Source organism: Nerophis lumbriciformis, linkage group LG02 (assembly GCF_033978685.3).
Source record: "Nerophis lumbriciformis linkage group LG02, RoL_Nlum_v2.1, whole genome shotgun sequence".
Lineage (NCBI taxonomy): Eukaryota > Metazoa > Chordata > Actinopteri > Syngnathiformes > Syngnathidae > Nerophis > Nerophis lumbriciformis.
Genome location: NC_084549.2, coordinates 1,802,872 through 1,819,818, shown reverse-complemented (window position 1 = coordinate 1,819,818; position 16,947 = coordinate 1,802,872). Strand labels below are relative to the sequence as shown.

The following is a 16,947-nucleotide window of genomic DNA, read 5'->3' as shown; positions in this document are numbered from 1 at the left end:
TCTGACGTTGATTTAACATTGAAATTTGGTCATTTCCCGACCAATATTCTACAACTCAAACCTAACGTTGAAACAACATGCTTTTTGACAACGTTTAATCAATGTTGATTTGACCTTTGAAATTTGGTCATTTTCCAACCAATATTCTACAACACAAATACAACGTTGAAACATGGTTTTTGACAACGTTTAATCAATGTTGGGTTTAACATTGATTTAACATTGAAAGTTTGTCATATCCCAACCAATATTCTACAACACAAATACAACGTTGAAACAACATGCTTTTTGACAACGTTTAATCAATGTTGGGTTTAACGTTGATTTAACATTGAATTTTGGTCATTTTCCAACCACTATTCTACAACACAAATACAACGTTGAAACATGGTTTTTGACAACGTTTAATCAATGTTGGGTTTAACGTTGATTTAACATTGAAATTTGGTCATTTCCCAACCAATATTCGACAACACAAATACAACGTTGAAACAACATAATTTTTGACAACGTTTAATCAATGTTGGGTTCTGACGTTGATTTAACATTGAAATTTGGTCATTTTCCAACCAATATTCTACAACACAAATACAACGTTGAAACATGGTTTTTGACAACGTTTAATCAATGTTGGGTTTAACGTTGATTTAACATTGAAATTTAGTCATTTCCCAACCAATATTCTACAACACAAATACAACGTTAAAACAACATCATTTTTGACAACGTTTAATCAATGTCAGGTTCTGATGTTGATATGACATTTGAGTTTTGGTCATTTTCCAACCAATATTCTACAACACAAATACAACGTTGAAACATGCTTTTTGACAACATTTAATCAATGTTGGGTTCTGATGTTGATTTAACATTGAAATTTGGTCATTTCCCAACCAATATTCTACAACTCAAACCTAACGTTGAAACAACATGCTTTTTGACAACGTTTAATCAATGTTGATTTGACCATTGAAATTTGGTCATTTTCCAACCAATATTCTACAACACAAATACAACGTTGAAACATGCTTTTTGACAACGTTTAATCAATGTCGGGTTTAACGTTGATTTAACATTGAAATTTAGTCATATCCCAACCAATATTCTACAACACAAATACAACGTTAAAACAACATAATTTTTGACAACGTTTAATCAATGTCAGGTTCTGATGTTGATATGACGTTTGAGTTTTGGTCATTTTCCAACCAATATTTTACAACACAAATACAACGTTGAAACATGCTTTTTGACAACGTTTAATCAATGTTGGGTTCTGATGTTGATTTAACATTGAAATTTGGTCATTTCCCAACCGATATTCTACAACTCAAACCTAACGTTGAAACAACATGCTTTTTGACAACGTTTAATCAATGTTGGGTTCTGACGTTTATTTGACCTTTGAAATTTGGTCATTTTCCAACCAATATTCGACAACACAAATACAACGTTGAAACATGGTTTTTGACAACGTTTAATCAATGTTGGGTTTAACGTTGATTTAACATTGAAATTTGGTCATTTCCCAACCACTATTCTACAACACAAATACAACGTTGAAACAACATCATTTTTTGACAACATTTAATCAATGTTGGGTTCTGACGTTGATTTAACATTGAAATGTGGTCATTTCCCAACCAATATTCTACAACTCAAACCTAACGTTGAAACAACATGCTTTTTGACAACGTTTAATCAATGTTGGGTTCTGACGTTTATTTGACCTTTGAAATTTGGTCATTTTCCAACCAATATTCGACAACACAAATACAACGTTGAAACAACATGCTTTTTGACAACGTTTAATCAATGTCGGGTTTAACGTTGATTTAACATTGAAATTTAGTCATTTCCCAACCAATATTCTACAACTCAAACCTAACGTTGAAACAACATGCTTTTTGACAACGTTTAATCAATGTTGATTTGACCTTTGAAATTTGGTCATTTTCCAACCAATATTCTACAACACAAATACAACGTTGAAACATGCTTTTTGACAACGTTTAATCAATGTCGGGTTTAACGTTGATTTAACATTGAAATTTAGTCATATCCCAACCAATATTCTACAACACAAATACAACGTTGAAACATGGTTTTTGACAACGTTTAATCAATGTTGGGTTTAACATTTATTTAACATTGAAATTTAGTCATATCCCAACCAATATTCTACAACACAAATACAACGTTGAAACATGGTTTTTGACAACGTTTAATCAATGTTGGGTTTAACGTTGATTTAACATTGAAATTTGGTCATTTCCCAACCACTATTCTACAACACAAATACAACGTTAAAACAACATAATTTTTGACAACGTTTAATCAATGTCAGGTTCTGATGTTGATATGACGTTTGAGTTTTGGTCATTTTCCAACCAATATTCTACAACACAAATACAACGTTGAAACATGGTTTTTGACAACGTTTAATCAATGTTGGGTTTAACGTTGATTTAACATTGAAATTTGGTCATTTCCCAACCACTATTCTACAACACAAATACAACGTTGAAACAACATAATTTTTGACAACGTTTAATCAATGTCAGGTTCTGATGTTGACATGACGTTTGAGTTTTGGTCATTTTCCAACCAATATTTTACAACACAAATACAACGTTGAAACATGCTTTTTGACAATGTTTAATCAATGTTGGGTTTAACGTTGATTTAACATTGAAATTTGGTCATTTCCCAACCAATATTCTACAACTCAAACCTAACGTTGAAACAACATGCTTTTTGACAACGTTTAATCAATGTTGATTTGACCTTTGAAATTAAGTCATTTTCCAACCAATATTCTACAACACAAATACAACGTTGAAACATGGTTTTTGACAACGTTTAATCAATGTTGGGTTTAACGTTGATTTAACATTGAAATTTGGTCATTTCCCAACCAATATTCTACAACACAAATACAACGTTGAAACAACATCATTTTTGACAACGTTTAATCAATGTTGGGTTCTGATATTGATTTAACATTGAAATTTGGTCATTTCCCAACCAATATTCGACAACTCAAACCTAACGTTGAAACAACATGCTTTTTGACAACGTTTAATCAATGTTGGGTTCTGATGTTGATTTGACCTTTGAAATTTGGTCATTTTCCAACCAATATTTTACAACACAAATACAACATTGAAACATGCTTTTTGACAACATTTAATCAATGTTGGGTTCTGACGTTGATTTAACATTGAAATTTGGTCATTTCCCGACCAATATTCTACAACTCAAACCTAACGTTGAAACAACATGCTTTTTGACAACGTTTAATCAATGTTGATTTGACCTTTGAAATTTGGTCATTTTCCAACCAATATTCTACAACACAAATACAACGTTGAAACATGGTTTTTGACAACGTTTAATCAATGTTGGGTTTAACATTGATTTAACATTGAAAGTTTGTCATATCCCAACCAATATTCTACAACACAAATACAACGTTGAAACAACATGCTTTTTGACAACGTTTAATCAATGTTGGGTTTAACGTTGATTTAACATTGAATTTTGGTCATTTTCCAACCACTATTCTACAACACAAATACAACGTTGAAACATGGTTTTTGACAACGTTTAATCAATGTTGGGTTTAACGTTGATTTAACATTGAAATTTGGTCATTTCCCAACCAATATTCGACAACACAAATACAACGTTGAAACAACATAATTTTTGACAACGTTTAATCAATGTTGGGTTCTGACGTTGATTTAACATTGAAATTTGGTCATTTTCCAACCAATATTCTACAACACAAATACAACGTTGAAACATGGTTTTTGACAACGTTTAATCAATGTTGGGTTTAACGTTGATTTAACATTGAAATTTAGTCATTTCCCAACCAATATTTTACAACACAAATACAACGTTGAAACATGCTTTTTGACAACGTTTAATCAATTTTGGGTTCTGATGTTGATTTAACATTGAAAATTGGTCATTTCCCAACCATTATTCTACAACTCAAACCTAACGTTGAAACAACATGCTTTTTGACAACGTTTAATCAATGTTGGGTTTAACGTTGATTTAACATTGAAATTTGGTAATTTCCCAACCAATATTCTACAACACAAATACAACGTTAAAACAACATAATGTTTGACAACGTTTAATCAATGTTGGGTTCTGATGTATATTTAACATTGAAATTTGGTCATTTCCCAACCAATATTCTACAACTCAAACCTAACGTTGAAACAACATGCTTTTTGACAATGTTTAATCAATGTTGATTTGACCTTTGAAATTTGGTCATTTTCCAACCAATATTCTACAACTCAAACCTAACGTTGAAACATGGTTTTTGACAACGTTTAATCAATGTTGGGTTTAACGTTGATTTAACATTGAAATTTGGTTATTTCCCAACCACTATTCTACAACACAAATACAACATTGAAACAACATGCTTTTTGACAACGTTTAATCAATGTTGGGTCCTGACGTTTATTTGACCTTTGAAATTTGGTCATTTTCCAACCAATATTCTACAACACAAATACAACGTTGAAACAACATAATTTTTGACAACGTTTAATCAATGTTGGGTTTAACGTTGATTTAACATTGAAATTTGGTCATTTCCCAACCAATATTCTACAACACAAATACAACGTTGAAACATGCTTTTTGACAACGTTTAATCAATGTTGGGTTTAACGTTGATTTAACATTGAAATTTGGTCATTTCCCAACCAATATTCTACAACTCAAACCTAACGTTGAAACAACATGCCTTTTGACAACGTTTAATGAATGTTGGGTTCGGACGTTGATTTAACATTGAAATTTAGTCATTTTCCAACCAATATTCTACAACACAAATACAACGTTGAAACATGGTTTTTGACAACGTTTAATCAATGTCGGGTTTAACGTTGATTTAACATTGAAATTTAGTCATTTCCCAACCAATATCCTACAACACAAATACAACGTTGAAACAACATCATTTTTGACAACGTTTAATCAATGTCAGGTTTTGATGTTGATATGACGTTTGAGTTTTGGTCATTTTCCAACCAATATTTTACAACACAAATGCAACATTGAAACATGCTTTTTGACAACGTTTAATCAATGTTGGGTTCGGACGTTTATTTGACCTTTGAAATTTGCTCATTTTCCAACCAATATTCGACAACACAAATACAACGTTGAAACATGGTTTTTGACAACGTTTAATCAATGTTGGGTTTAACGTTGATTTAACATTGAAATTTGGTCATTTCCCAACCACTATTCTACAACACAAATACAACGTTGAAACATGGTTTTTGACAACGTTTAATCAATGTTGGGTTTAACGTTGATTTAACATTGAAATTTGGTCATTTCCCAACCAATATTCTACAACTCAAACCTAATGTTGAAACAACATGCTTTTTGACAACGTTTAATCAATGTTGGGTTTAACGTTGATTTAACGTTGAAATTTGGTCATTTCCCAACCACTATTCTACAACACAAATACAACGTTGTAACAACATCATTTTTGACAACGTTTAATCAATGTTAGGTTTAACGTTGATTTAACATTGAAATTTAGTCATTTTCCAACCAATGTTCTGCAACACAAATACAACATTGAAACAACATTCTTTTTGACAACGTTTAATCAATGTTGGGTTTAACGTTGATTTAACATTGAAATGTGGTAATTTCCCAACCAACCACGTGGATCCAACGTTAGTCATCAACGTTGTCTCAATTTTACAAATACAACTATTTTGCAGCGTTGTTTTAAAGGACGCGTACGTATATAATCAACGCGGCGTACCTGCTGGGTTTGCTCGAGCATTTGCACTTGAAGGAAGGAAGATGTTGTGTCCAAGTCCAGTTTTTCATTCACTACAGAGTAGAAATATTTGGACTTGCACATGCAGCTGTCAGAAAAAGAATGTTGGCAGATAAATCCTGCTGGAAAAAGAACAAGACATCAGGACAGGCCGCCGTAAAAGTACTAATAATGATAATGGATTGGATTTATATGGCGCTTTTTTTTCTAGCAACTCCAAGTGCGTTAAGCTGCTGATGGGAACGACCAGGTGGTTGACATGTCTTGCCCAAGGACACACCGGCAGTGACAAAGATGGTGAAAAAAATGGAAGTTTAAGTTGCTCATCCTTGTTCTGAGTGACAAATGCTTGATTGATAGCCGGAACACAACAATGGAGGTTTGTATTGGTAAAGTGACATTAGGCCAAGGTGTTTGGCAGCCGTTGGGGGGGCCCGCCGCTCGCTGCCCCCGAGGCTTTGTCGTGCTGTGTGGTTTTTGTGTTGTCAGGACGGTGTGGGATCAAGTGAAACAATACGAGCGGCGCTGGTCCAAACACGCTCCGCTCAGCCAGAATCATCAGCAATGACATCAGCTTTCTACTCTGCTTGGCTTTGCTTTTTTCTGGGCTTTCCTGAAGCTCTTTCAGCAGTCAAGTTTGGTTGTGGAGGACATTCTATCATAGACACGTTATAAGTGGACGCAGCATTGGCTGCTGTGACGCGAGAAATTGGGCTGCCATCTTGAAGTGGTGATGAGCAGCCGGCGAGCAGCCTAAACTGACAGTTGACAGGTAGAAAACAAAGATGCTAAACTGACAGTTGACAGGTAGAAAACAAAGATGCTAAACTGACAGTTGACAGGTAGAAAACAAAGATGCTAAACTGACAGTTGACAGGTAGAAAACAAAGATGCTAAACTGACAGTTGACAGGTAGAAAACAAAGATGCTAAACTGACAGTTGACAGGTAGAAAACAAAGATGCTAAACTGACAGTTGACAGGTAGAAAACAAAGATGCTAAACTGACAGTTGACAGGTAGAAAACAAAGATGCTTAACTGACAGTTGACAGATAGAAGACAAAGATGCTAAACTGACAGTTGACAGGTAGAAAACAAAGATGCTAAACTGACAGTTGACAGGTAGAAAACAAAGATGCTAAACTGACAGTTGACAGGTAAAAAACAAAGGTGCTAAACTGAAAGTTGACAGTTAAAAAACAAAGATGCTAAACTGACAGTTGAGAGGTAGAGAACAAAGATGCTAAACTGACAGTTGACAGGTAAAAAACAAAGATGCTAAACTGACAGTTGACAGGTAAAAAACAAAGATGCTAAACTGACAGTTGACAGGTAGAAAACAAAGATGCTAAACTGACAGTTGACAGGTAGAAAACAAAGATGCTAAACTGACAGTTGACAGGTAGAAAACAAAGATGCTAAACTGACAGTTGACAGGTAGAAAACAAAGATGCTAAACTGACAGTGGACAGGTAGAAAACAAAGATGGTGTTCAGCGTTTTCCTGTTCAAATGAGTGGACTGTTGAAAATAAGAATCGGGGGATTACTTTTCACAAGTAAGATTTAACACGAACGTACTATTGGTTTTATTTTGTGAAAAGAATATTAGCACAGAATTGAGTAGGAGCAAAGATCTTCAATAGTACTGAAATCATAGCCGCTAGCAAACAAGAGTATGACCATAATAGAATTACTTGTCAATGAAATTAATTACATTTAAAAATGTATAAGTCTTCAAGTAACAATATTCAAATACTAACATTGTTGGGTAAGACAGAATTTGGTTTTATTCTGAATCCAGTGAAACAGATTGGTGGTTTTAGCTGATATAAAGACTTTCAGGTGTTTATATATGTTTATGTTGAAGTATTTGGCAGACGCTTTTATCCAAAGCGACATACATAAAAAATACATACAAAACAATGACTGTAAACATGATCATTTAAGGGAAGAATGTAATAGAAAATATCAATACAAAGTGTCAAGACAGAATAAACTCTCAACAGAGATACAGTCTATAAGATAAATCATACTTGCCAACCCTCCCGGATTTTCCGGGAGACTCCCGAAATTCAGCGCCTCTCCCGAAAACCTCCCGGGACAAATTTTCTCCCGAAAATCTCCCGAAATTCAGGCGGAGCTGGAGGCCACGCCCCCTCCAGCTCCATACGGACCTGAGTGACGTGTTGACAGCCTGTTCTCACGTCCGCTTTCCCACAATATAAACAGCTAATGATGGAGGGCGAGTTCTTGGTTTCTTATGTGTGTTTATTGTTAGGCAGTTTCATTAACGTCCTCCCAGCGCGGTAACAACACACAACAACAGCAGTCAAGTTTTCGTCTACCGTAAAGCAGTTCGTCTGCTGTAAACAGCAATGTTGTGACACTTTTAAACAGGACAATACTGCCATCTACTGTACATGCATATGTGACCCACCCATAATGTGTCACATTTTTGTGTTGATTTATTTATTTTATTTTGTGGTTTCAATTCGTTTTTGGAGCTGTCATTACACATTTATCAGTATTCACATTGGTCAGTAGGGGGCAGTAGGGCGTTTCTTCCCAATTGAATGCTATCACCTGCAGACCGGAGGTGTCTTGTCATTCTGATGAGCGCGACCAGTCTGTGAACAATTGAAACGTCCTGTGTGCTTTTTCCTCCTGTATAACAGGTTAGTTTTGGTGAATCAAACTCACTGAATAATATCCATGTGATCTTTATAAGTTTAAGTACACATTCTGATGGTGGAGTCTAACTCTAAAGTGTTTGTGAGTTGTAGTTTGTATTTGTGAATGAATCCAGTGCACAGCTGCAGTAATCGATACAAAAAGGCGATGTGAGTGCTCAATGTTTGTATAGGAACTTCTGATCCTAATTCAGACTCCCAAATTAGAGCTCCCTTTTTCTTATTGATTTGTATAATGTGTGTGTTCTGAAATAGTGACAGAGAATAGAACAAGGATGGACAATTCAACCCTTAACTCAACAATGAGTAGATGAGTGTTATGTGTGTGTAAATGTGTAAATAAATGAACACTGAAATTCAAATTTTTTATTTATTTATTTATATATATATATATATATATATATATATATATATATATATATATATATATATATATATATATATATATATATATATATGTATACATACATATATATATATATATATATATATATATATATATATATATATATGTATACATATATATACATATATATATATATATATATATATATATATATATATATATATATATATATATATATATATATATATATATATATATAAATAAAATATTTGAATTTCAGTGTTCATTTATTTACAATAAATAAAATAAAATTTATAATAAAAAATATATATATATATAGCTAGAATTCACTGAAAGTCAAGTATTTCTTAAATATATATATATATATCGGAGGTCTCAAGGTTGGCAAGTATGAGATATATGGATATCTAATGTATTCATACATTGTTTATGTAGCATGTATATATGACCTAATCATATTGTTTCTTCAATTTAAAATAGCTGACCCTTCTCTGGGATTATATTCCCAGTTTTGATCTGGGACGTCTGGTCAATTATAGCATATAAGAATATTCTATTACTGTTAAGCAAACTATAAATAATAAAACATGTGTCCTTTATCATAGCTACACGTATGATGTGAAAATCAGTGGTATTCAGTGAGGTAAGATGAATTAAATGTCATTGTTCCTGCCAAATGAATTGCACTGAGTGGAGTGGATCACCACTCCAAGATGGCGGCCCCGCGTCTCGTCAGCGCCAGTAGGCAGTAGCGCTCCATGCTGCGTACCCTTAGAACATGTCTATGGCATACTTGCCAACCCTCCCGATTTTTCCGAGTTCCTCCCGAATTTCAGTGCCCCTTCCGAAAAATCTCCTGGGGCAACCGTTCTCCCGAATTTCTCCCTATTTTCACCCGGACAACAATATTGAGGGCGTGCCGTGATGGCGCTGCCTTTAGCGTCGGCTTTTTCTCCATGCAAACAGCATGCCGACCCAGTCATATGTTGTATGCGGCTTCTACAGACACACGGGTGTGTGTACTTGATCAACAGCCATACAGGTCACACTGAGGGTGGCCGTATAAACAAGTTTAACACTGTTACAAATATGCGCCGCACTGTGAACCCACACCAAACAGGAATGACAAACACATTTCGGGAGAACATCCGCACCGTAACACAACATAAACACAACAGAACAAATACCCAGAAGCCCTTGCAGCACTAACTCTTCCGGGCTACATTATACATATTGATTGTACGTGAATGGATACCCGGCAGTATCAATGGAGAAAAGTACCACATTTGGTACCCATCCTGAGTCGTTTTGACCGCCGGCTGCACGTTTCACTTACAATTATGTCACAGGAAATGACCTTTGACCTTTCCCATCACGCCGCATAATAGTCCAGTAACACTCCCGAACAGACAACTTGTCACTTTTACACTCCTTTCTTTTTTCCCCAAGCCGCAAACGAGCCGCTTGGTATCGACCTCCGGCTCAGCTCAGCGTGTCAGACCGTACTTGTGTGTAATATCCCCTAATGGCGTCCTTCAAGGCTTAGTCTCTGCTGTGATGCACCTTCATCTCGCACGTGGCTTTTAAGCACTAAGCCATCAAATGACGGCGAGCTCCGCCAGTAGCCACGACTTTATGGGCAGGGGGACCAAAAAAAGGAGATGTGATAATGTTCCATGCAGTAAGTGGACTGTCAGACATCATTCTGACTTCACAGCAGTTGTTGATCATGAAGGGAAGCAACAGCACCACCGCTTATGTAACACCACAACTGTGTGGATTTGGACCAACACACACACACACACACACACACACACACACACACACACACACACACACACACTGCACAGATGTTATGCTGGGAAAGGTGAACAAGCGGTGAATGGTGGTGATATTCCAGGAAGAAAAAAGTCGGGTCAGATGATGCAGTTAAGTAATTGGACATGATTTTATATATTGACTAATCATTTTACAGGAGGTCCTTAAACACAACACAGTCCTCTTGTCATACAGAGGATCTTTGACTAGTTATTTCTAATTGACTCCTTAAAAACAGCATAGTCCTCTTGTTATACAGTGGATTTTTGACCAGCTATTTTTAACTGAGCCCTTAAAAACAGCATAGCCCTTTTGTCATACAGTGGGTCTTTGACTAGTTATTGTTAATTGAGTCCTTAAAAACAGCATAACCCTCTTGTCTTCAGCTATTTTTTTATTGAGTCCTTAAACACAGCAGAGCTCTCATCATACAGAGGATCTTTGACCAGCTATTTCTAATTGACTCCTTAAAAACAGCATAGCCCTCTTGTCATACAGAGGATCTTTGACCAGCTATTTTTAATTGAGTCCTTAAACACAGCAGAACTCTCATCATACAGAGGATCTTTGACCAGCTATTTTTAACTGAGCCCTTAAAAACAGCATAGCTCTCTTGTCATACAGAGGATCTTTGACCAGCTACTTTTAATTGAGTCCTTAAAAACAGCATAACCCTCTTGTCATACAGTGGGTCTTTGACTAGTTATTGTTAACTGAGTCCTTAAAAACAGCATAGCCCTCTTGTCATACAGTGAATCTTTGACCAGCTATTTTTAATTGAGCACTTAAAAACAGCATAACCCTCTTGTCATACAGTGGGTCTTTGACTAGTTATTGTTAATTGAGTCCTTAAAAACAGCATAGCCCTCTTGTCATACAGAGGATCTTTGACCAGCTATTTCTAATTGACTCCTTCAAAACAGCATAGCCCTCTTGTCATACAGAAGATCTTTGACCAGCTATTTTTAATTGACTCTTTAAAAACAGCATAACCCTCTTGTCATCAGCTTTTTTTTTATTGAGTCCTTAAACACAGCAGAGCTCTCATCATACAGAGGATCTTTGACCAGCTATTTTTAATTGAGTCCTTAAACACAGCAGAGCTCTCATCATACAGAGGATCTTTGACCAGCTATTTTTAATTGAGTCCTTAAACACAGCAGAGCTCTCATCATACAGAAGATCTTTGACCAGCTATTTTTAGTTGAGTCCTTAAACACAGCATAGCCCTCTTGTCATACAGAGGATATTTGACCAGCTATTTTTAATTGAGTCCTTAAACACAGGATAGCCCTTTTGTCATGCAGAGGATCTTGGACCAGCTACTTCTAATTGAGTCCTTAAACACAGCAAAGCTCTCATCATACAGAGGATCTTTGACCAGCTATTTTTAATTGAGTTCTTAAACACAGCATAGCCCTCTTGTCATACAGAGGATCTTTGACCAGCTATTTCTAATTGACTCCTTAAAAACAGCGTAGCCCTCTTGTCATACAGAAGATCTTTGACCGGCTATTTTTAATTGACTCCTTAAAAACAGCATAGCCCTCTTGTCATACAGAGGATCTTTGACCAGCTATTTTTAATTGAGTCCTTAAAAACAGCATAACCCTCTTGTCATCAGCTATTTTTTATTGAGTCCTTAAACACAGCAGAGCTCTCATCATACAGAGGATCTTTGACCAGTTACTTCTAATGGAGTCCTTAAACACAGCAGAGCTCTCATCATACAGAGGATCTTTGACCAGCTATTTTTAATTGAGTCCTTAAACACAGCATAGCCCTCTTGTCATACAGAGGATCTTTGACCAGCTGTTTTTAATTGAGTCCTTAAAAACAGCATAACCCTCTTGTCATCAGCTATTTTTTTATTGAGTCCTTAAACACAGCAGAGCTCTCATCATACAGAGGATCTTTGACCAGCTATTTTTAATTGAGTCCTTAAACACAGCAGAGCTCTCATCATACAGAAGATCTTTGACCAGCTATTTTTAGTTGAGTCCTTAAACACAGCATAGCCCTCTTGTCATACAGAGGATCTTTGACCAGCTACTTCTAATGGAGTCCTTAAACACAGCAGAGCTCTCATCATACAGAGGATCTTTGACTACTAATTTTGCATTTGGTTCCTAAAACAGCACAGCCCTCTTGCTTCATGAATCATAATATATCATTTCTTAAAGTAGGTCCTTAGAAGCAGCAGAGCCCTCTTGTCATATAAAGGATCTTTGACCAGAATTTCGAAAGTAGCTTTTTTTTTTTTAAATTGCAGCGTGTTCATATCAAGTGAAGCAGTGATCCTCAGACTGTGTTAAAGGTGTACAACAAGTGGTACGCCAAATAATTACCTCAATAAATATTCAAACACAGTGTTACTGTTCAAACTGTGTGTAATGTTACACTGGACTAAAACTATTTATTATACTGGTAAATAGAACCTCTGCCTTGTTTAATTCATATTTAGGCCTACTACGCTACTGTATTTTAATGGTTGTCATTATGGTGGTACTTAATGCATACTTAGGTCTACTACACTACTGTATTTAATGTTGTCATTATGGTGGTACTTAATGAATACTTAGGTCTACTACACTACTGTATTTAATGTTGTCATTATGGTGGTACTTAATGAATACTTAGGTCTACTACACTACTGTATTTAATGTTGTCATTATGGTGGTACTTAATGAATACTTAGGTCGACTACACTACTGTATTTAATGTTGTCATTATGGTGGTACTTAATGAATACTTAGGTCTACTACACTCCTGTGTTTAATGTTGTCATTATGGTGGTACTAAATGAATACTTAGGTCTACTACACTACTGTATTTTAATGTTGTCATTATGGTGGTACTTAATGAATACTTAGGTCGACTACACTACTGTATTTAATGTTGTCATTATGGTGGTACTTAATGAATACTTAGGTCTACTACACTACTGTATTTAATGTTGTCATTATGGTGGGACTTAATGAGTACTTAGGTCTACTACACTACTGTATTTAATGTTGTCATTATGGTGGGACTTAATGAATACTTAGGTCTACTACACTACTGTATTTAATGTTGTCATTATGGTGGGACTTAATGAATACTTAGGTCTACTACACTAATAGAGGATCTTCTACAAGATGTTTTATTGAGTCCTTGAACAAAAAAACGGTGTTCTTGTCATTTGACTGTTTTTTGACAATAAGTTCCTAAAATCAATAGTATGCTTTTGGTGAATGGAGGATCTTTGACTAGCATTTTTGCACATTGCTGTTATCAGACGGAGGTTCTTTGACTGGGGTTTTCACAAGAAGTCATTGTTCTATTTGTGGAAGAAGACCTCATCAGCCACATTCCACAAGTGTTGCAGAGCCATGAGAGCAGAGAGCTCCTCTGGAAGCTTCTAGATGTGGCTGAGATAGCAGCACTAGTTTAAAGGTCTCGCTCCTCAGGAAGTGACCAATATTTTCCATTCACAATTTCACAGCTGCGTGTGGTTGTTTACTCCCTTTTGCTTCCCCCGTCAGGCCCTTCTAGTCTGTTCTCGTGGGATGAAGCACTTTCATTCCAGCACAGCCTGGCTAGTTAGTTCCTGACTGTGAAAGGCTCATGTTTTATTTATTGCAAACCTAAAATCTCAGGACATTCAATCAATGTTTGCTTTGTCTTAGAAGATGTTTGCCTTTCATCTGAGTAGACTTCATCACTTCATGATCACAGACTTAGATTGTTACATCTAGTCTCAGACTTAGATTGGTAACATCTAGTCTTAGATTGGTCACATCTAGTCTTAGATTTAGATTGGTAACATCTAGTCTTAGATTTAGATTGGTAACATCTAGTCTTAGATTGGTCACATCTAGTCTTAGATTTAGATTGGTAACATCTAGTCTTAGATTGGTCACATCTAGTCTTAGATTTAGATTGGTCACATCTAGTCTTAGATTGGTCACATCTAGTCTTAGATTTAGATTGGTCACATCTAGTCTTAGATTGGTCACATCTAGTCTTAGATTTAGATTGGTCACATCTAGTCTTAGATTGGTCACATCTAGTCTTAGATTTAGATTGGTCACATCTAGTCTTAGATTGGTCACATCTAGTCTTAGATTTAGATTAAACACATCTAGTCTTAGATTTAGATTGGTCACATCTAGTCTTAGATTTAGATTAATCACATCTAGTCTTAGATTTAGATCAATCACATCTAGTCTTAGATTTAGATTGGTAACATCTAGTCTTAGATTGGTCACATCTAGTCTTAGATTTAGATTGGTCACATCTAGTCTTAGACTTAGATTGTTACATCTAGTCTTGGACTTAGATCAATCACATCTAGTCTTAGATTTAGATTGGTAACATCTAGTCTTAGATTGGTCACATCTAGTCTTAGATTTAGATTGGTCACATCTAGTCTTAGATTGGTCACATCTAGTCTTAGATTTAGATTAATCACATCTAGTCTTAGATTTAGATTGGTCACATCTAGTCTTAGACTTAGATTGGTCACATCTAGTCTTAGATTGGTCACATCTAGTCTTAGATTTAGATTAATCACATCTAGTCTTAGATTTAGATTAATCACATCTAGTCTTAGATTTAGATTGGTCACATCTAGTCTTAGATTTAGATTAATCACATCTAGTCTTAGATTTAGATTGGTCACATCTAGTCTTAGACTTAGATTGGTCACATCTAGTCTTAGACTTAGATTGGTCACATCTAGTCTTAGACTTAGATTGGTTACATCTAGTCTTAGACTTAGATTGGTCACATCTAGTCTTAGGCTTAGATTGGTCACATCTAGTCTTAGACTTAGATTGGTCACATCTAGTCTTAGACTTAGATTGGTCACATCTAGTCTTAGACTTAGATTGGTCACATCTAGTCTTAGACTTAGATTGGTCACATCTAGTCTTAGACTTAGATTAATCACATCTAGTCTTAGATTTAGATTGGTCACATCTAGTCTTAGACTTAGATTGGTCACATCTAGTCTTAGACTTAGATTGGTCACATCTAGTCTTAGACTTACATTGGTCACATCTAATCTTCGACTTAGATTGGTCACAACTAGTCTTAGACTTAGACTGGTCAGATCTAGTCTTAGACTTAGACTGGTCAGATCTAGTCTTAGACTTAGATTGGTCACATCTAGTCTTAGACTTAGATCGGTCACATCTACTCTTAGACTTAGATTGTCACATTTATGACCAATCTAAGTCTGAGACTAGATGCAACAATCTAAGTCTATGATCATGAAGAGTTGAAGTCTACTCAGATGATGTTTTCCAAGACAAAGCCAACAGTCCAGGTGTGATGGACTGGATGACCTGAGACTACAAAGCCCTGATGAATGACAACCTTCATAGACACATTTTGAAAAAGTCACATTAAATTCTATGACATGTTTACACTTACACACGTCAACATGTCTGAAAAGGAGTCGGAAGAAGCATCTTCCTCACCACTCTGGCTTCCATGTGTCTCCTGTCTCTTTCCTCCTCCCGGGCCACAAATATGCTTGCTCGTCATTTTATTTAGCAGACAAAAGGCATATTTTAGAGGGCAACATTGGCCCACACAGCCCAGACCTCAGTCCTCTCCTCAGTGTCACAATGTTGCAGCTTTTTAGCAACCCGACAAACCCGAGGAAGCTGGCAGTTCTCTGGGATGACGTGAAGGGTTTAGGTTGAAGCGGCATGGCTTCCTCGTGGATGTCGGCTTTGTGACCGTCCTGCCTCGGAGGGTTTTTTGGTGTGGCCTAACCATGACTGACTTCTACCTGGTACAATGGAAACGTTGGTTTTTGTCTGTCGGATTTTTATTGAACGCATTCCTTTCCTCTGCTTCTTCTCCATCTGCAGTCTGACAGCAATGCCAGTTACCTGAGAGCTGCCCGGGCGGGGAACCTTGAGAAGGTCCTCGACTACCTCAAGTCCGGGGTTGAGATTAACATTTGCAATCAGGTGAGCTGTTCATGAAGTTAATAATATGTGTTTCTTATATTACAAACCCCGTTTCCATATGAGTTGGGGAATTGTGTAAATATAAACGGAATACATCCATCCATCCATCCATCCATCTTCTTCCGCTTATCCGAGGTCGGGTCGCGGGGCCAGCAGCCTAAGCAGGGAAGCCCAGACTTCCCTCTCCCCAGCCACTTCGTCCAGCTCCTCCCGGGGGATCCCGAGGCGTTCCCAGGCCAGCCGGGAGACATAGTCTTCCCAACGTG

The 16,947-nt window shown here is 36.3% G+C and overlaps 1 protein-coding gene across 1 annotated transcript in view; it reads left to right on the top strand.

Moving 5' to 3' along the window:
- The window catches only part of LOC133572380 (ankyrin-3-like), a 367,012-nt gene that overhangs the window by 95,861 nt on the left and 254,204 nt on the right, over positions 1-16,947 (top strand). The window contains exon 2 of the mRNA XM_072915334.1: positions 16,580-16,681. Within this exon, the coding sequence (XP_072771435.1) occupies positions 16,580-16,681 (102 nt within the window). The remainder of the gene's footprint in view (positions 1-16,579; positions 16,682-16,947) is intronic.